At 32.8% G+C, this 21,417-nt stretch overlaps 3 protein-coding genes across 5 annotated transcripts in view; 2 read left to right on the top strand and 1 right to left on the bottom strand.

Annotated features, from left to right (window-relative positions):
* LOC126817801 (spatacsin) overlaps window positions 1-8,464 on the top strand; it is a 42,761-nt gene extending 34,297 nt beyond the window's left edge. The window contains exons 32-42 of the mRNA XM_050544950.1: window positions 701-824; window positions 2,127-2,275; window positions 2,613-2,750; window positions 3,265-3,475; window positions 4,082-4,224; window positions 4,461-4,568; window positions 4,712-4,880; window positions 4,998-5,074; window positions 5,656-5,805; window positions 6,232-6,383; window positions 7,647-8,464. Coding sequence (XP_050400907.1) covers window positions 701-824; window positions 2,127-2,275; window positions 2,613-2,750; window positions 3,265-3,475; window positions 4,082-4,224; window positions 4,461-4,568; window positions 4,712-4,880; window positions 4,998-5,074; window positions 5,656-5,805; window positions 6,232-6,383; window positions 7,647-7,863 — 1,638 coding nt within the window. The 3' untranslated portion in view covers window positions 7,864-8,464. The remainder of the gene's footprint in view (window positions 1-700; window positions 825-2,126; window positions 2,276-2,612; window positions 2,751-3,264; window positions 3,476-4,081; window positions 4,225-4,460; window positions 4,569-4,711; window positions 4,881-4,997; window positions 5,075-5,655; window positions 5,806-6,231; window positions 6,384-7,646) is intronic.
* An 842-nt stretch (window positions 8,465-9,306) lies between these two features.
* Window positions 9,307-16,057, bottom strand: LOC126817806 (zinc finger protein ZFAT). The gene is made up of 2 exons (XM_050544959.2): window positions 15,827-16,057; window positions 9,307-13,937 (listed from the first exon to the last, which is right to left on the bottom strand). Exon 2 carries the CDS (start codon window positions 13,908-13,910, stop codon window positions 11,625-11,627), a length of 2,286 nt encoding a protein of 761 aa, XP_050400916.1. The 5' UTR covers window positions 13,911-13,937; window positions 15,827-16,057; the 3' UTR covers window positions 9,307-11,624.
* A 1,933-nt stretch (window positions 16,058-17,990) lies between these two features.
* Window positions 17,991-21,417, top strand: part of LOC126817807 (uncharacterized) — a 38,202-nt gene continuing 34,775 nt past the window's right edge. The window contains exon 1 of one of the 3 annotated variants that reach the window (XM_050544962.2): window positions 17,991-18,183. The gene's annotated coding sequence lies outside the window, so the exon portion shown is untranslated. The other 2 variants (XM_056100728.1, XM_050544960.2) reach the window with 2 other exon arrangements.

Here is a 21,417-nt window from a genome sequence, read left to right as displayed (position 1 = left end):
TTACACTGGAATCCTAGGACAAAGTGTCTTATTTGACTGTGTTTTGCTTCAAATCTAATTGCTGTGCTCTTTCCTTCTGTAGTAACTGCCAATAGTTTGCTGCAACTGGAATAAATAACTTAAAAACAGTTGGTGATAAGGCCATACAAAAATAAATATTCTGCTTCTCAGACAATCCTTCTAAAAAATATGATGCCGGAGGGAGGATTTTATTTTTGTGGTTTTATTTTGTCAAAGGATCACTACTTGGCTAAATGACTTCTTACATCATTACATTTCAAGGGACTGAATTTATCTCCCATGTTGTTTATAGGAATGTTTGATTATCCAGTATATGTTTTGATTATCCAGTATATGTTATGATTGTCAGTAACATTTATGATTATTAATAATATTTATGAGAGTTGCATACTTGATAAATGAACCCACTGCACATGTTTGGATTCATTCAAATATTTTATTGAGTTACTTCCTGCAACCAGGGTAAAAGTTTATGTGTGGTAATTAAATAGACTGTTTTTATCTTTTATGAAACATGCAGCACTTTTTAAGTAATGCAGGATTATCTGAGAGCCAAAATGTTTCTTTTATATGGCCAAATGTAAACACCATTCTTGAGAAGTACATATGTTTTTATAGTAAGTATATTCAAAGGAAATTGAGATGAAGAGTTATTCAGTTTTTAATCTTTTATTTCCAGACCTGTATCAGATTAAGCATAGGATCTATAGAAGTAGACCAAATTGATCCAGTGTTAAAGAAATTATTGACACAGTTTAAACCCCGTAAAAGTGTATCAGTGTTAATGTCCACATCTGTTAGTTGTAAGTTTAAAACTTATAGAAGTCACATTAAATTTTTTATCAGCTCCAAAATAAATTTTGGCAAAGCTAAATTCTCAAGGAGCTGTACTGTATAAATTAATAGCAGATGTATCAATCTAGGATCCAGGGAGAGAGAGAGAGAGAGAGAGAGAGAGAGAGAGAGAAATGGGGTTTATCATCCACTCAATCGTTTCTGGACTGACATATGGTACAGTTTTATTCCAATAATTCACTTGTATGTAAGGGTGTTTTTGCAGTGGGAATACCCAGGAGGACCAGCCGAAATCCAACGTGGTTCTGGTACAAGCTTAGTATCAAAACCAATCCACATCCACTCAACACAAACTAGGTCATTTCAGGACTAACACATAGTTCATTTTATTTCAATAATTCGCATGCGGGTAGGGGTATTTAGCAGTGGGAGGAAACTGGAGAACCCGGAGAAAACCCACGAGGTTGGACAGGCGAGATCAGCCAAGAACCAGAGACGCAAGCTGATTGTTTAGGGAAAATGAGATTAAAAGATACATGCGGGATTGTGATGTTACTGATGTATATAATATTCAAATAACCATAAAGCTTGTATCCCTATCTGATTACATAAATATACATGATTACTAGACTATGTAATAGTCTATAAATAAAACTGTGACCAATAAATGCATATAGCCCATGTTTCCCTTATATTTACAACTGTTTAATATCTTAACTTATGTCAAGCGACATTTCATTGGAAACAAACTGATCAGGAAATAGGGTCAATAAGCTTCCATTCCCTCTAATATTAAAGGGGCATTGTGTAAGATTTAGATAAAGAGCTGGCCTTCTCGCTATATTTCAAAAATAGATAATGTAAAATGAATATATTGAAAATTTCAGCGAAGTTATCAATGGTTGTAGTTTTGACAAGATGTATACATCGACCTTAACCACCGTACCGATCATTCGAGTCTTAGACTCGCTTCTCCATCAAATGGCCGAACTGTTCTAATCTACTTAAAATTGGGGCCATCCGATGGCATTGAGAGTTGATTATGGTCTTGTCATATTAATAAATATCTAATTAATAATTTATTTAGCATTTAAGGCCCAAAGAAAGACCTGCAATAGGCACATAATGCATGTTAAAAAGGCTCTAAAATACGAATATTTCTTGATAATTTGTTATGTAGTATATCTTTCTTATTCCAAGTGATATTTATGATTACCACAAATTGATTAACAAAATATTAGCGTTTTATACTGCTTTCAACCAAGATGGTATGACAGACAATGAATTCTGTGTTATATTGTTTATTGTAGCTATGAGTTTATCTGGTGCCACATCAATGTGGAACAATCTACCAATAGAGAAAGAGAAAGTGATTGAAACTATGGAGAGGTTACAAGGATACTGTGTTAAAGGACAACAATGTTGTTTAAGAATTATAACTGCCTTTAAAGTAGCATGTGTAAGATATTTCTTTACCTTTGAAATAAAGAACTGATTTTGCATAATATTGGCGCTCACAAATGGAAATTTTAGTGAAAATACAATGTCCACTTTAGTGAATAATTTCAAAATTATTTTCAAAATATTATCAGTTTAGATATACATTTTTGTTACTGCATATAACTGAAGTATTTGCTTTGTTCCATCAGTATTCAAAATTTTAAAGATGAAAAAAATTGTGATCTTTCGAACTCATTGTGATATAAACTATATTAGATTTCATAAAACAATGAATTGGATACAAATTTAACATTTCTTATTTAAGCATAGTGAAATATATCCACTGTGTTTTTCAGATTTTAGAGATGTCATATAAAGATGTGGTGACTAGTAATGAATTTGATATCCTGCGTGATCTATTAAATACAGATTTTGCTGCACGGTTTATTTTAGCTAAAGATTTCTTAGCTACAAGTTCACTGACTGATACTGAGGTAATTATTGTAAGAAATTTTTTTGAATGTTTGGTGTAAACAATGCATCACGTTCACAAAAAATATATTAAATGTCGCATGAATGTGATTAGAAGACAAGACTGACCACAAAGTAAAATTATCCTGTTCTGTTTTAGCGGCACTTAGTAGCTGAATGAGAATAACACATGACACAACTATATGGAATACAAGTTACTTAAAAGTCTATTTCTGGCGAAGTTTTGAGGATTACCTCTGGTTGTATATTAATATTTTCATTATTCCATATTATATATATATCTTCACTGTACTATGATAGTTGTCATTCTTTGCTTGATAAAGACAAGAGAACCCTCATCGAAACCTTGCCAGAAATAATCTTCTTAATTAAATTGTATTCCATATAATTATACACCTCATCAGGTTATCACGTTCTATAAATCCTTCAAATCTTTTTCTTCTTTCGTCCTTTCCAATTCCAGTGGAATATGGGACATTTTGGGTAGATTTGTTGTAATTATATGATGTATTGTAGGTAGCAGGATTTTTAGCTGACTCAATTCTACAGACGTTAAGCTGTGATGAAGATAGTGATTTAACAAATGATACTCTAACCAGTGATAGAACAATGATATTAAACTCTGGTGGTGCAGAACAATATATAAAACTATGTCAAAATCCTAGTATACTTGGTGATAGATTATTACAGACCGTTAATACCGATACAGGGGAGATAACTCATTCAAGTAAGAACACATTACTATACATGTACTTAAATGTCTTAGATACCACACACAAACATTGCAAATGACGTCAAATTACTGAAGCTTCTTTTTATGTATTTTAAGGGTGCGTAACTGCTAAGTTATTATATCACGAACATTATGCGTTATGTTTATTTTGTAGAAAACTGAAAGAGGTTTCACATGATGTAAAAAATGTATGTGTCTCTGTAAATTTATTGCATTAATGGCCTTCATTCACACTCAAAGATCAATGTAAACTGAATTAACATTTCCTTAGACATACACTGCATTAATGGCCTTCATTCACACTCAAAGATCAATGTAAACTGAATTAACATTTTCGTAGACATATAACTCACTTTATACACATCCCTAATATCTCTAGTATCAAACTTGTCCTAGTTTTATTATATTTGTGGTGCAAAAATAGTTTATTTTATAGTTTATTGAATTGAAAAAAGAAATGTTTTTAGCAGTATTACTCTATATATATATATTCGCTTGATCTGGCATCGTGAATAATTTTTACTATTAAAATACCACCTTCATTAGGATGTCTATGCACCTAGTCCTTGAATTTTGAATATAATTTTGTGTATATTTCAGCATTAACATTACATACAGAGTTATTAGTATTAGCCCATGAATGTCATACGATAGCGTGTAATATGGAAGGTATATCACATGTTTTAAGAGCTGCTAGAATCATGACAGATAATCTTAGTAAAGCTGAAGAATTTCCTTTAATGGTAAAATATATTTTTTTAAACAATTAATATACAATTCTCATACGAATATTTTGTGGGTTTTCATGTTAATAAATGTTCCCATAGTTTGGATCATATCTCAGGAACCATATTCAGAATATCTTTATGAAAATTTTGTCACAGTCTTGAGGTTATGTGGATTTTTTATATAGTATATGTACTGTACTAGATTTGTGTTGTAAATAATTATGAAGTATGTTTGATGTGTATATTTATAGATTAGATTATTGACTGGTGTGGGAAGATTTAGTGAGATGACTTATATATTCGATGCTTTAAAACTACATTATCAGTTTGAAATGTTACTGAGGAAAGGAATAGAAAAGGTAACACATTCTTTTATTGATTTCAAAATATAAATTATGATGAATTATTCTGATACCAGTGAGTGATCAACCATACTTTTTTGTTGTAAATTATTGTTTCACATTGTTTTTATTTTGGATGATTTCTTTTTTTTATTATTTAGGAAGATAAGTTGAAAATTGCCATCCTGGATTATTTGACTAGATTTCATCCAGCAGATAATGATTCATACACTATGGTAGCGTTAAATTTTATGATGTATCGAGAAATAGCCAACATGTTAGAAGAGAGAGGAAAACGTTGTTTAAAATCTTTACAACAAAAGCCACTTGGTAAGTTCATACCTTTGGTTGACTATAGCAAAAACAGTCATTAATGAATTAGATTTCACAAATACAAATGGTATCAGTGGAAGAAATGTTTTTAAAGTGTTTTTTGGTTTATTTCAGAAAACAATAAAGAGACCCAAGATGCATTGAGAGAAAGTGCTCAGTATTTTGCTGATGCAGCAGAGCGATATGTCAAAGTAAGTTCATTATTTATGTTCTAAATATAAATTTTATTAAAAATTTAAAGATGTATTTCCACTACAATTGAGATCCTAAATACATTGAAAATATATGTAAACCTCCAAGAAAAATAATTTTTAAAATCAATAAATCTTATAAGATATATAAAGCCACACATAGTTTACAGAGGCTATTATCTAGTTAATGGTCTCAAATATTTTACAGGGTGTTCAAGTTTTAAAAATCTCGAACTTTATTATAAGGTTGGTTTTCCATACATGCTTTTCCACCGGTTACATGGAAACTTTCAATTACAATTGCATTAGACTGACTATTCCGCCGGTGAAAACGTGTACATGGAAAACGGGCCTAGAACAATGTCCTTTAGATATATTGAGAAGTATATGTTGTCGGTTTTCCATACACGCTTTTTCGCCGGCTACAACTTCCCATTACAATTGCATTAGACTGATTATTCCGTCTGAGAAAATGTGTACATGGAAAATGGGTCTAGAACAATGTCCTTTAGATATATTGAGAAATATATGTTGTCAAATTATGAAGTAGTGGGTTATTGTTTATTATACACGTATTACAGGAGAACTGTGTTCGTCATGCTCACCAGTGTATCAGACAGGCTCGATTAGTGGCGTTACAGATACAACTTTTACCAGCGGGTATCACAGTTGTAAACTTATCTACTGATCAACTCACAGAACTCATGGAACATCATCCAAAATTTCTAGATGTAAGTAAACCAAACATATATACCTATGCATTGGATGATTTCCAATTTTCAAAACAGTTCATTATAACTTAGGGTGTATAGAGGTTAACTTTCAAAATTGATCTCTAATGGTTGAAATATCATTAACACTGCTACACCAACTTGGGATGTGAGATAATCTGATTGGTTGTACAATTGAAGAAGAAAAAAGAAACCTTGCAGTTAGTTTGTTATATTTCATATATCTGAATTGTTTCATCAGTTAATTAAGTTTTCACCCATGAGCTGTAGTTTCTGGTTTGTATTGTGTGAACTAACAAGAATTCAAATATTGAATAAAAGATAATAAGCATCTTTAAACAAATCTTCACTCTACATTTTAATTGATCATTATTTCATCTTTAAAAGTCCAAGCATCATGGATATATATATTTTGTTCTTCTTCAGACCTTAATAGTGAGTGAAGCATATGCTAAGCGATGTGATTGGTCAGCAGCTATTTATAATAATGTCATTATTAATGGAGATTTCCGTTACCTACAAGATCTAAAGTCACATGTTCAATTAAAACCAGCATTAATTCAAGATGCTATAGAAAGGTTAGTACTCTTTGGAGAAAAAACGACACAGTTGAGACAGGCGAATAACTTTAGGGGTATTGTTCTACCTCCCTGGATGACCCTACTCTTTGTCACATACAACCCTTGTATCAAACTCACACTTGTATAGATGCATCAGTCCGAGTCCTTCGTAATCTTTATATATTTCTATAAAGGGAGGTAACCCATATCTAGCATTGGCTCAGATAATTTCTTGTGTATCATACAAATTTACAACCTGTGATATGTGAACTAGTAAGCATACCATGTCTCAGGTATGATATATGTCACCACTTCTAGCTGAAGCTACTTAATAGAAACTAACATCAGTGTGATGGCTAACCTCAAATTCAACAGTCGAGAATTTTAATTTTCCAGAATTGTTATTGAATCTCCTTTCCAAAAAACAGGTTATTGTTTTAAGCTAGCAACAATTAGGCCATACAAAAGAAATTCCTAACCAAAAATCTGATGCAGGACATATATTGTCATTGCCCCTGTCCGTCCATCCATAATTTGTTTGTGGACACTCTACACGTCACAATTTTTATTCGATTTTGACGAAACTTAAAATATATGTCTATCTCCCAACGATCTCGGTTCCTTTCGATATTGGCATATATCAGACCATAACTTCTTGGATTATGACCTCTGATTGTACGAAAAATCACGTTGATATGGCATATCAAGGTTGTGGAACCTTTAGAGGCCACAATTTTTATCTGATTTTGATGAAACTTGAAATACATATTTATAACCCGAAGATCTTGGTTCCTTTTGATATTTGCGCATATCAGATCGTAACTTCCTGAATTATGGCCCTTGATTGTACGAAAAATCGCGTTTTTAGCTTGTTCTCTATCCATCTCTTGCAAATGTGGGCGTATCCTGCCTGGCAGCCGCTGGTATATTTTTGTGTTTTTATTTTGTAAAATTATCACTACTGGGTTAAATAACTTCTTATAAACATCATTTTTCAAGGCACTACATTTTTCTCATGTTGTTAATAGAAATATATGATTATCCAGTATCATTTGTGATTGTCAGTAACATTTATCAGTGTTGCATACTTGATAAATGAGATTACGCCACATTCCATGAATCATTCAAAATTTTTAATAGAGTTACTTCCTGTCTTTTTTAAATAAAAACAGGTCATGCGGCCCTTTTTAAGTGATGCAAGATTATCGAGAGCCAGAATATTTTTTTAATTTGATCTTATCTTGTATTACATTAGTTTTTAATGGTTGTATCTTGTTTTAGGTATCAACAGTCTAACAGTATAACCAGTAGTAATAATACAACTACCAAATCAACCAATGACCAGATTATTTTAAATATTAAGAAACTGTTATCATGTTGTAAAGATATTAAAACACAGTATAAATTAGCTGTTGATCTAGGGTTTAAAGATATGATTAATCAGATGTTGAAAGGTGATTCAGGAAGTTATTTACAAGATATAATAGCCTTATCCTGACCTGTAAATGGCAATCGCTTTTTGTAAAAATTTATGTCAGCAACAATAGTCAAGATAATTTATTATACAAAAAATAAATATTCATGGCACATTTTGTATTTTGTGATAGTACATATAATTGTATTAACTTGAGATATTGTTTTAAAAGACTTCAATATATAGCTTTAACATTTGTATTGAATTGTCGCACTTAGTGCACAGCTTATATATTTATCTCTTAGAAATGGCCTTTGCTCTTATATGAGCATTCTCATAATTTTGTTAACTGATGTGGCTATTATCAAGAGTTATCTATCCCTTGATGATATATTACAGTACTAGGCCTACCAGAGAAAACAATCAAGAACCGAATGGTTAGTTTATCATTGATATAAAAATTAATAATTGTGATAATTATAAAATATTGTTATATTATTTATATATTATGTTATTGTTTACTTGTGTACATGTGGTATAATAAAAACAATCGAAAATAATTAGAATTAGATGACTCTTTGTATCCTGGGTCTCTGATTTGGCATGTCCACCCAGAGTTAATTTGACTATATTATTTCTTTTGTATTTTTATTCAAATTAATAAAATAATACATGACTTTTTAAATTCTGCTATAGATTGACTAGCTTGTTGCTCAGCAAAGTGTAGTGTAAGCAACACCAAAGTCAAAGTGGAATGGTCAGTCCGATCATTTTGCTCAGATCACTACAGGGAATTCAAATTTTGATAATTAATGGGGAGGGGGGATGATTAACAATTCATTTAGGACATCCAAATCATATTACAACTTCTAGTTATAGTTAAAATTCATTTGAACATATCTATTGAACAGTACTGGCACTGACTACCAATAACACTTTTAAGTGGATGGAAAAATTATCAACCAATGGCATCTAGCTATATCCATAGACCTATATCCAGCATGCGGGAAAAGACTATGAGTGCCATGGCCAACATTAAAATTAATTTAAAGTAGTTGCTGAAATAACAACTCGGCATTTTAAATTGTTAGCAGGCTACAATTAAAGTAATGTAAACAAAAGATTAAGTTTAATACATTGTTTGGACAGCATTTAGTAATTGGTTCTCGGACACAATTATATGGAAATACATGTTCCTATAAGTTAGATGTTAATTTATGATGACCTTAAGACAAAGATTCTCTCTTCTTTACCAAACAACGAATGTATATTTATATAAATCATTGAAGACTTAAGAATTATCAGTCCCCACTGATAAAGAGTAAGCTGTAATGCCGCTTTCCGGGCAAAATTTCCCTCATGGCGTATGCCCGTCTTCATTAGCCCAGTCAGAAGCAGAACAGTAGGACATTAAACTCCATTTCATTTTAGTCCCCACTGACACCATGACAAGTCTAAACATTCATAAGCAAGACAACTTTCTATTTTCAATATATACAATTTTATTAGCAGCAATATAATAATATTAAATTCAATAATATAACTGATTATACAATAATAATGGACTAGTTTGATTATAAATAAAAGACTAGATCTGTAAATGTAAATATAAAAACTTGATGACTACATTCTTAAAACTCCATCACTAACTTGTCACTCTGATTCAATGATACATGTAGATAAAACATTCATATTTCACTGACTATCTCAAAAACTAGATCTAAGTGATTTTAGTAATGCTTTTAAATTTCTTACTTTGAATAAATGCAAATTTTTTATCTATTTGTTTACTAGGGCAAGTGCTTGGGTAGAATATACAATTTTTAAAGACAATTTTTCTATTTGCTACTTGTACATGTATATATTAATAGAGCAACACTGCACTAACATTCTGATTAAAATTAAAGATATATAAATTCATTCTTCAATTGATTTAACTTAACACACCCTGAAAAAACAATTTATTGTACCGGTGCACCTTTTCATAGGTCAGTATACTGCAATTATCTTGTACAAGTAGAGAAAATTCAAACAATAAAAAAAAAATCACATACATGTAGCAGGTACATTTGTACTATAATCTACGTAATAACCTCCCGTTTGAATAAAAAATATTCCAAAAATGGGGCGCTTATTAGTACAAAATCGAACCAAAACAAATAAAAGTGCATTGTAGTGTAAACATAATTCCTATTTTACGGTTTTCTTGATGTATTCTGGGGATTAAAGTTTTAAGAAAAACTATTAAAGGCTTGATGCGTCATTTGCATATTTGCTACAATATCAAATTTCTCACCACTTAATCCCCGCTAATATGTACTCAGATAGATTATTTAACATGTAATTAAGAAAACAAAATCAAAAACCAGCCGCATGAGTAGGCATAATAAAAAAAAAAATACCTGTTTATATGGTTACTAACTTTGCCACAAAAAAATCTTTTTTCTTTTCGTGTTTTTGAGGTTCAGATTGGATAGAACTAAGTTAACTAATAAATTATACTTTTAATAAACTACCCTGGTACATTAATGCTTGCAGTCTATAGCCATTGTGATTTCATTTTAAATACTGTAAAGTGTTAATCATTTATTTCCTAGCAGTTCTAGCTTAATTACCGAGTAAGATTTTGTAAAGTAATGCAGATTCGGAATGTCGGTGTCTGCAGAAAACCTTGCCAAGGCCAATTTGTATGACCTCAAAAATGAGACAAAAGAGTTTAGAACCGTGAATTGGGCTAAAGAAAAAGAAAATAGGGTGGGTGTGGTAACCGTTGGTAATTTTTGGCCTAATGTAAATGAACAAAAAAAAACATAGTGCATGGCTTGTTACATAGTGAGCAGTATAGATCGTTGAAATCTCAATTCAACATAAATTTATAAATACTGAATGCAATTGAAGCATTTTTGGACTGATATTCAAACGAGACATCAAACTTTCACAATATGGTAGTCTGCAAAGGGTTCCTATGGCGCTAAATGACTCATCAAGACGTCAAATTAGATACATATACATGTAATATAGATATAAATATAATGTCTTTGACATTGGGTACAATGAAATATTAAACAGAGTTGATTTGATACCTAAATTCAATTAATGACGTGACAATCTCCATATAATTAGAATTTCATTTTTGGCTTAAATTGTCTACTATTTAATACAATTTAACATTGGCTCTATCTGTGGACCTCAAATTTTAGATGTAGACATATATCCACTTCACAAAGCAAATTAACACATCAAATATTTAAATCAAAGAGGTTGTATCCTTTTAACTCAACAATTTATCTTCAAATACTAAAACCTACAGGTACCACAAGAATCAAAAGTAAAAATATAATATTGTACTTCTTAACACATAAATATTTAAGCAACCAATGTGGTGTGTAAACTAATAAATTCATATACATTTTAAATAAGACTATATAATATAAATAACTTCTAAAACAAATGGAAAGGGAAAGTAGGCAAATTCAAAGATATGATACATGTGTACCCTACCAATATCATTATTGCTCATCCAAAATATATATAAAAAAATTATGATTTGGACACATTTCCATGAAGATACATGTAGGTTCCATCAAGTACATGTACATTGTACTATACTTTGGCAACTTAAAAATAATAATTGATAAGATGGCAATAAATATAATTACCCACCAGTAATTTGAGTGTATTTTATAATTGATGGTTATGTATATTTTAGATATCCATTGTAGAGGGAATATATGTTTAAAGCCAAAGGTTGCCATCGCAATTTTGCTTATATAAAATAAAGGAATAAATTTTTCCGTTATTGTTTAAAAATCAATGGAACCAATATTAATGTTACAAGTAAAGACTTACAGAAATTTCTTAATATTGTGTATTTTTTCCATGTGACGTTTGGCTAGAAGTCTCATGCTGAATTCTTTATTACAAATATCACATGACATAGATTTCTTTTCCACGCTATTACGGTTGGAAGCACGACTAATAAACATTTTATTCTTCCGAGAATTCTTCAATAGATTATCCAGTCTCTTGATCTGTTTCACCTGATTTTCTGTCTTCCCTGCAATCACACTTGCTGTTTCCATGACGTCATTTTCGTTGTTAATGACAACAAAATTCTGACTGGTTGGGGATATTTTCGAGCTAATATTCAAATTGTAAATTGTTTCATTATGTTCCAGATGTGAATTGGAATCAAGGACAGGAGTGAAATTAAATCTAACAATGTCTGGAATCGCACCTCCATAGGATCCAGATACATGATTTTTAACATGCAATATTAATTCATTTACATCTCCAGTCCGAAAAAAACACAAAGAGCATGCAAATGGTTTCACCATGAAATCATCAAAATCGGAAACTAAACGAGTGTAACGCCCAGAAGGTGGAGATTTTTCTGATATATTTGAGTTCGCAATATTAAATTTTCCTTGGGTTTTAGGATCTGCCACAGCCATAACCATATCATTAGTTTCAGCAGTGTCTGCCTCCCTTAATTCTTTTTCCGCAAGTTTTTTAATTTGTCCCATAGTTTCTTTGGAATACGGGGAACAGTTGGAGTTCGGAAATCCTAACTTTGTATCATTTGACCCTCGAAGAAACTTGTTGTTGAATCCAAAAGCTTTCAATTTTGTTGGAGAGCGTCTTGTCCGTAGATCAATTCTGTGAATTTTTCGCTTGTGACTCAAAACATTTCGAAACTGAGAAAAGGGTTTATTACAAATGTCGCAGCTAAATTTATCAATGGTATGTTTGACCATATGATTTGAGAAACTTTCTAAGACCTCGGTGGAGAAATTACATATTGGACAATTGTAGAATGCCGTCTTAGTATTCAACTCCTCTTGTAAACAGACAGACATATGAACAAACAGATCTCGCATAACATCAAATACTTGATTACATTTGTCACAAGTAAATTTCTTTTCTAGAAAGCCTGAATTAGTCATGCGTAATGGGACAGTTTGGCCATTATTGGGTAAAGTCTCAGATCTCTCTACAAGCTCTGGTATGTTAGTAGTTAGTCTTTGTGGACTTTTGACATCAGCCAGGTTCTTTGACTGTTGAGCTGATTTGTCTGATAAATCATTACCTTCCTTGGTTGCCTTTGTTTTATTCACATCAATATCTTTCCTTTTGTTATGTTCTGATCTGCTGCTTTCACGACAGATTTCAGCTGGAGTTGCCAATTTGGAGTTATTCCCCCTTGATGTGATACTGGTTTCCCCAACAGGCAATGGTGTGGACCTGTTTGAGATATTACGACTGCTGGCTCCAGAGGAATCATCTTGTCGCAAAAGTTCAAGTTCTGGTTCTTTGGTTTGGATTTCCGTTGAAGAGGATTCATGAGAAACATCAGGGAAATATGTGGAAGATCTTTGGGCTTGTGGAGGAAAAACAACTTCACTTGGCACTTGGTGGAAAATCTTTTTATGTTTATCAACAGCTTGGGGACTGTTAAAGGATTTATTGCAGACATTGCACGTATTATCTTCAATATGCTGATGAACATGTAACTGGAAGAGCTCAATATCTTTTTCCGCACAGCGATAAGAACATAACGAACAACACAAATTTAACTCATCATCATCAGTTAACATGTGAACCTGCTGTCTGTGACTATAGACTTTGCTAATACTACGAAACGGCAGGCCGCACACGTCACAATTATACACATTATCTTTCTTTGCATGACGACGTAGGTGTCTATTCAAATCAGATTTATAACTGGTCTTATAAACGCAGAATTTACATTTATACTTTTTGGGAAGTGATCTAGAATTGAGTTCGATTTCACTGCGAGCAATGGTGTAAGTAGGGTATTCCTCATCAATTAATTCTTGTTTAGGACTAGATTTCATGGATCGGATTGCGCCTCCAAAAAAATTATGTTCCTGTTGCATAGCTGTTATGTCGGATGGAAGCATATTAAAATTCTGGCGATTAGATATTTGCTCTGAGGATCTGTGGAATATTCCTGTAATATAGGGTTCATCAGAAGAGGGTATCAGCATGACCTTTTGATCATCTGTGAGATCAATTGACTTTGGTACTGAACCACGACTGTAACCTTGATTTCTAAAAGTGTCATCCATTTCTGTTTCATATTCCATTGGTTCAGCTTTGACGGCCATATTGTTGAATATATACAAACTTAATCCCTAAATAAAGAAAATAAAAGTTAAAGCGGAAATTTCAAATTTTTAAGTTATATTTTTAAAATTTATTAACATAAAGCCTTAAAATAGATGGTATCCATAAACAGTCCTACCTTGTTAAAGAATAATCATATTAATCCTATAATTCACTATTGCCAGCTGAGAAATTGGCAAAAATATCATTTTCAACTTCAAATTCCAACGTTGAGGAAATGGCTGACCATTGTTTTCAATAGGAAAACAAGGGAGGTAATTGTGTTGTTATTTCCTGTGTAAATGAGTTTTAAGTGTGAGAATGACACCTATGATGTATAATAGTGAGTTGATAACCTATTGAGCAAAAGACATAGACATAATTATGTTTCGACTTTCTTAGAAAATATGAAATTCTCGCTTTAAAATGAAGGAGATCCACATCAAAGAATGTTTTTTAAAAAATTTAAAACAAAGTATTTTTATTTTTCATTTGTGAATATAGTAGGCCTACAAGAAATAAATAGTTCATTAGACTTTAAAAAGCATGGACATCTGCATGATTTTTGTTATGTGACATGTTTAGGGAGTTGGACAAAATGAATGGAATAGGGTTTCGCATACTTTTCTGCACCGACTGGGTTAATGAAGTTGGGCATACGCAATACATTGTGCTATGAGATTTTGCCAGGCATCGACACTACCTGTAGCCAAACTACCTGCAGGTATTTATTTGCACGCCAATCTGTACACGTGATATCAGTTTTTTGTCCAATCCGAATGACTAAACACTGTCAGGCCCTCTGTCCTGCACCACTAGTTAGCAAGCCAGCGTTTAGCTCACTCACTAATAACACCAAATTGCAACTCCCAACTTTACAGTGTGTGATGTAAGAATTTAATATTTTATTTGAAAATACACCGGTATTGCACTCTTAGACAGACAGTTTCTATGACATGTATGTAAAGATTAGAATAACCAACACCAATTAGTCCTAAAGTTGTTAATAAAAAAAATAAACATTTATACTACAAGGACTATTGAAACTTCCCCTTGAACTTCTTCTTCCTTGGACAAGGACAGCTGTCTAGTCCTTCGGATGAGATGAAAAACCAAGGTCCCGTGTATACATTGGAATGCACGTAAAAGATCCCTTGGCAGTTGGAATTCGATATGAGAGTAGGCGATAGTGCCGCTGCCCGGACAAAATTTCCTTCATAGCACACTGTATGGCGTATGCCCGTCTTCATAGGAGCAGAACAGTAGGACATTAAACCCCATTTCATTTCTTCTTCCTTGAGGTTTTACGTCCGTTTCAGCCTCAGGTGATAACGCAGACAACAAATGTTTCCAATAGTTTGCTACTTTATTTTATTTTCAAAATATTCTCATCCAAGCCACCACCACAATCACTTATATACCCCCATGAAAATAAACCTGCTCATGTCAAAATCTTAAAATATATTTTATTCTGTACATTGTCTCTTTAACTTTATTTTCAAATCGTATATATAAGCATTAAAATTTACTAATACTAAATAAATAATATACACAGTGGCCTAATAATATATATTTTTCAACTACTTAAAAGTAAATCAACGTTCACTTTTGAGAGAATTAACCTTAAACCTTTACAAATTGTATTAGATTGTGTATGCATGGGCGATAGTTTTACCCCAAAGAAGTTATACTGTCAAAATAAAATTTGCTTGGTAGAGTGATAAATTGCCATTATACATGTAAAAGCCCTGTATAAGTGTGACCTTATTTCTACCATGGCTGTCCATATGCTTGTTAGCTATTAGTTTACTGCAAGCCGGCTGACTCTGCTTTAAGAACTCCATAGCAAATTACCTACTAAAATAGTCTAAAAATAGAGCAGAAAAGCATCGGAAGCTTATTAATAAATAATGCTTACCTTTACGAAAAGTCTTCAGATATTAAAACGAACTTTACCGTTATTTTCAAGCCGTAATTCATGGCCTAATTAGAAAGCTTTGGGTCATACTAAAACTGTAAATTTTCCTATTGTTTCAATGACCTGTATCAGCAGACTAGCCGACTGCTCGCCCAGCTTAGCTTAGCGCTCTGATTGGCTGCCATGAGCGTAAGCATAATCCTAGCTCAGCGCTTAGCAAACAGGCACGTTCTGTTCACGTGACATATTCCGCTATCTGTAATTTTATCACGTATCTAGGTTTATTAGCTTACAATTAGATTCGAAAGACAAATAAATGCTAATTATTAAAAGTTTCATTTTATGACTTTATAGTTAAATAAGTAATGTAAATGAAAACTATTATAAGCAAAAACAGCATTGGTTTAACTAAATGTGAGAGACAAATAAATTAGAAATTACGATCATGGACACATCGAAAGGTTATTGGATTGATTGCCAATTTCACATTTTATTCGGTAATAAATATACAGAGAGAGTAATTCAAAATTATACTACCTACGCGCTCTTTTTGTGAATCATTTTCTCGTTGATGGAGTGTATTAACGAAAATTAATGGTGCGTCTCAAAAATGATAAAGCGTAAAATATCGATATTATAGCTGAATAATCTATAAACGTAATAAATAATCCGTGATCCGCGGAGATACAGTATTGAGGGATTTATTAAATTAAATACATAATTTATTGCATAAACATGAGAATCATGGGGAGATATTATTATTAATATAATGAATTACATGTATAGAGAGGTGGGGAATACCCTTCTCATTTACCCTCAGGCACTTTATGGGATTACAATTTTTTATTATATATTTTAGATATGTACTGTGGTCAAGATAATGAAAAGTGCCTGTGAAATAAACCGTATAAATAATACTTGTGAATATCTGTATGCTTCAATATGAACAGGAGTTATAATAATATACTTCCATAGAGTTATACACAGTATAACTCTATGATTATGTACGGGAAATGCAGATCTTTATTTACGCTTAAAAATCAATGCAGAATAAACAATATAGTCAAACTGCCCAACACGTATAATGAATATAACCAAAATATCGGTGTATTAATTATTGTTGATTAACACCATTATCAAACAGCTGATATATCCTGGGAAGAACAAACTTAAAGGAGCTAAATCGGTAATATTTTGGAGCTCGAAATTGGCACAATTTAAATGGGTCGCAACACATATAATAATATAATAGGAATTTATATAAACTGTTTTACATTCATCGTTTCTATTTTACTGTGAATTGTCATCAGTTATGTTCGGCGATATACGCCAGAAGTCTCAACCGAAAATCAGTTTCTAGCGTCTGGTTATTCCAGTCAACATCGATAGTATTTATTGTGCATGCTCTACAAATAAGAATATGGCATTACCGTTTGATATGACATGTGGAATATGTCTAGCCTCATTCTTTGAGCACCTTGTTACAAATTGCACTGAAACGCATTATGGTACACGATTCGTGTACCAATGGTGAAATGTTTATTTTGTCTGAAATATTGGATATCAGAAGCCCATATTTTCAGGGTAAGATCACCACACCAATGCTGATTTAAATTGCAAAAAAAAAAATTCGTGTTTTCAATGTCGAAGATTTTGGATGATATTGGGTTTAATTCGGACTTCGCTACTTTAAGTGGCGTTAATACTATATAGGCGCTGTTTCACTAGTAAAAAAAAATATTTCGATTTGACGCGATTATATAATACGGTTCGGGTTGGGGGATCGAATGTGGGGGGGGGGGGGGCATGTACGGTATGCGAAATCTGATAATTTAACCATCTTATTTCAAACCTGGATATAGCCAAAATTAATTACATAAATAGGTTTGACACTATATTTAACCAAGGCAAACATGTTTTCTGCTTCTTGGAAACAAATTATATGAGCTGGGTTGTTTTTTTTCCATCTGTAGGCCCTATATTGATAGATTTGGCTGGTAAAAGGGAATTGCAATACTCTAGTTCAATTGATACGTACGCTAAAAAAGCGATGTCAACGTTAAAATATTTGTTGCGAAAGGTTATTTTTTAAAAATGCCTTCTCATGACACTGATACACGTATTTATATTTACCAGCTGGTTATGCAACGCATGCGCGAGAATGTTAGTCTCGTGTGTCACGAAATGTGAGTAGAAATAAATACCGGCAGCTAGACAACAGTCTATTAAAAATATGGACATACACCACCATGATTTTATATTTCGGTGGCCATCCAGCAAGCTATCCAGCCGAATCCAGTCTATACCACAGAGACATGCTTTATAAACTACGGTAGTTGGTACTCACAGACAAACTGGTATGTCCTAGGGTATATTCTACTTTTACTTCCATTTCTTAGAAAAATGTTGGAATTCTATTCTGAGTGGGCTAGCGTCATCAATTGCGCATCTAAATCTTTGTTGACTCGAGGAAATTGCAACACTGTTTTCTTGGATTATGAACGTCACACACATGGTAATGTTATACAATCATGAACTACTAAATAATCTTTTTCTTTTTCAGTTGTGTAAAATGTCATGGATGGTACCGGTAATGGACAAACTAGGTAGAACTATGTCAATATGACATTACCGGTATCATCAGTGATTTGACATTTATGTATTCAAATATATCCATTTATTTAATAAAATCAAATATAGGGAATTATATTTTAAATTTACTCCTTTTTCAATGCCATATTTTAAATTTACTCCTTTTTCAATGCCAGACAGTTTAGTTAGTGGTGCCTCTCAGACTCACTTGAAAGTGTTCTTAATATGCCTGGAAATGACAATTCAATAACTAGATTTTATGATAATATTATTGTAAAAGAAATAAAAATAGTTGTCATTTTAATGTTTGAAAAAAAGGGTTGTTTTATAAGGTAATGGGTAGTTGTAATTACAACTTACTAACATTAACATTAAAGGGGCATATATGTAGGCTATTCTGAGATGATTATCATACTGTTTGTCCTGTTCGTAAATGTGTAACCTAGATAAAATTATCATTTGTCTTGTTTGTAAATACATGTATATATCTATTATTTGTCATACTATATCTTTATATACATGTTCATATTGTATTCTGTCCTTAATGGATGTTTTGATACAATAAAATCTTATCTTATCTTATCTATGGGAGATTAAAGAGTTGACAATTCTAGCTCTAATAATAGAATATGCTGAAAATTTCAGTCAAATTACTCCACTCTGAACTGAGATATTAGCTTTTGAATTTTAGGCTAGATCATTGCTAAAGTCGTACAATAAAAACAAAGTCTTGATTATCCATTTTTACGTTTAATCAGCCTTCACAAAATGTTTTCCAATCCACTAAGTATAGTAGGCTAGCGATGACATCGAGTGTTGATTATAGTATGAATAAGTTAATTAATGTCTAATTAATGTTTTAGATAACATTATTTCAGGCCTAAGAAATACCTGCAATAGGCAGATTTAGCTCTTGCTTAATGTTTGTGTAGTGGTAGGCTACCATAGTGCAATTTATTGAATTTGCAATGTAATGGCCCTCATAATTCAGGAGGTCTCCCACAGTATTACTTAGCAAGTTACCTTGTAACCATGTACAGTTTAAACATGTGGTCAGAATTAGCTTTCAGAAGTTGACTCCTCCAACAGAAGTGGTCACACAATTATCAGTACAATGATCATGTGCTGGGGCAACCAAAAATTTATCTACACATCTTTAAATTTTCGATGAACACAGAATCACCCCACAAGATAAATCAAAACATAAAATCCAATGAATTGACAAATACTATTGTTGATTCTAATTAAAGATATCTAATTATTTTAAACTGTCAATTGCTGAACACAAATTGATGAACACATCAAATTTAATGAAATCAACACTTTTATTACTGGTACTGATAAGTTATTCTCGTTTGTCAGGGGTGATGAAGTGTGGTTGACAATGAAAGTGGCTAATTGTTCAGATGGTACAAAAATCGGCGGTCCATGTGTGTACACATGTCATTGGTGTGAAGTTAAAGAACCCTACCTTGATATAATCCTGAGTGGCATTGTTGTGTTGTTCCTGCGTAGATATGGTTGAATAGTTAGTGTGTGCGTGTTGTATCATACGGTCTGTCATTGAGTCAACTGCAGATGTGGTTTCGATTCCCCGGTCGTACGTGACAAGGAGTAGGGTCATTTGTCCAACCACATGGGTTTTCTCCGGGTCCTCCGGTTTCCTCTCACTGCTTAAGATCTCTATTGAAATAAAATTGAACCATATGTTAGTCCCAAAATGACCGAGTTTGTGCCGCATGGACGATAAACCCCACTTCTCTCACTCTCTCTCTCTCTCACTCTATAGTTGGAATTCTAAGAAAATTAGTCAGAAGTGCTGCTCGTGGCATTACACATAACCATTGAAATGAAAATCATTGCCGAATCAAAGGTTTAAACTTATAAGGGGCACTGTTACTAAGGTAAGATGCTACCTGCAGGAACTACAGTGTCCCACAGTTGGCCAAAAGATTTTTTTAAACGCCCACATTTTCATGTGGACGTATTATGCCGTCGCCCCTGTCCGTCCGTCCGTCTGTCCACAATTGTTTGTGGACTCTCTACAGGTCACAATTCTTAGGCCTATCCGATTTTGACGAAACTTGAAATGTAGGTTTATCCCCAAAAGATCTCGGCTGCTTTCGATATTGGCATGTATCGGATCAAAACTTCATGGATTATGGCCCCTGATTGTACGAAAAATCACGTTTTTAGCTTGTGGTCCTTATAGAGGTCACAATTTTTATCCAATTTTTTTGAAACTTGAAATGTAAGTTTATAAGCCAAAGATCTCAGTTCCTTGCGATATTCGCGCATATCGGACCGTAACTTCCTGAATTATGGCCCCTGATTGTACGAAAAATCGCGTTTTTAGCTTGTGGACCCTATAGAGGTCATAATTTTTATCCGATTTAAAAAAACGTATTATTATATCACCGTTACACCCTAAGGAAGATTGACTTCGAATTTCGTGGAAATCGGCCCAAAATTGACAGCAAAATGGCCGCCGTTCGTTCTCAAATAGCGTAAAATTATGGTATATCAAGGTTGTGGACCCTATAGAGGTCACAATTTTTATCTGATTTTGTTGAAAATTGAAATGTAAGTTTATAACCCAAAGATCTCGGTTCCTTTCGATATTCGCGCATATCGGACTGTAACTTACTGAATTATGGCCCCTGATTGTATGAAAAATCGAGTTTTTAGCTTGTGGACCCTATAGAGGTCATAATTTTTATCCGATTTAAAAAAAACTTATTATTATATCACCGTTACACCTTAAGGACGACTGCGTTCGAATTTCGTGAAAATCGGCCCAAAATTGACAGACAAAATGGCTGCCGTACGTTCTCAAATAGCGTAAAAATATGGTATATCAAGGTTGTGGACCCTACAGAGGTCACAATTTTTATACGCCCACATTTTCATGTGGACGTATTATGCCGTCGCCCCTGTCCGTCCGTCCGTCCGTCCACAATTGTTTGTGGACTCTCTACAGGTCACAATTCTTATCCGAT

Source organism: Patella vulgata, chromosome 4 (genome assembly GCF_932274485.2).
Source record: "Patella vulgata chromosome 4, xgPatVulg1.2, whole genome shotgun sequence".
In the NCBI taxonomy this organism is placed as follows: Eukaryota; Metazoa; Mollusca; class Gastropoda; family Patellidae; genus Patella; species Patella vulgata.
Note: the sequence above shows the minus strand (reverse complement) of the source record. Positions and strands in the feature narration are given on the sequence as shown.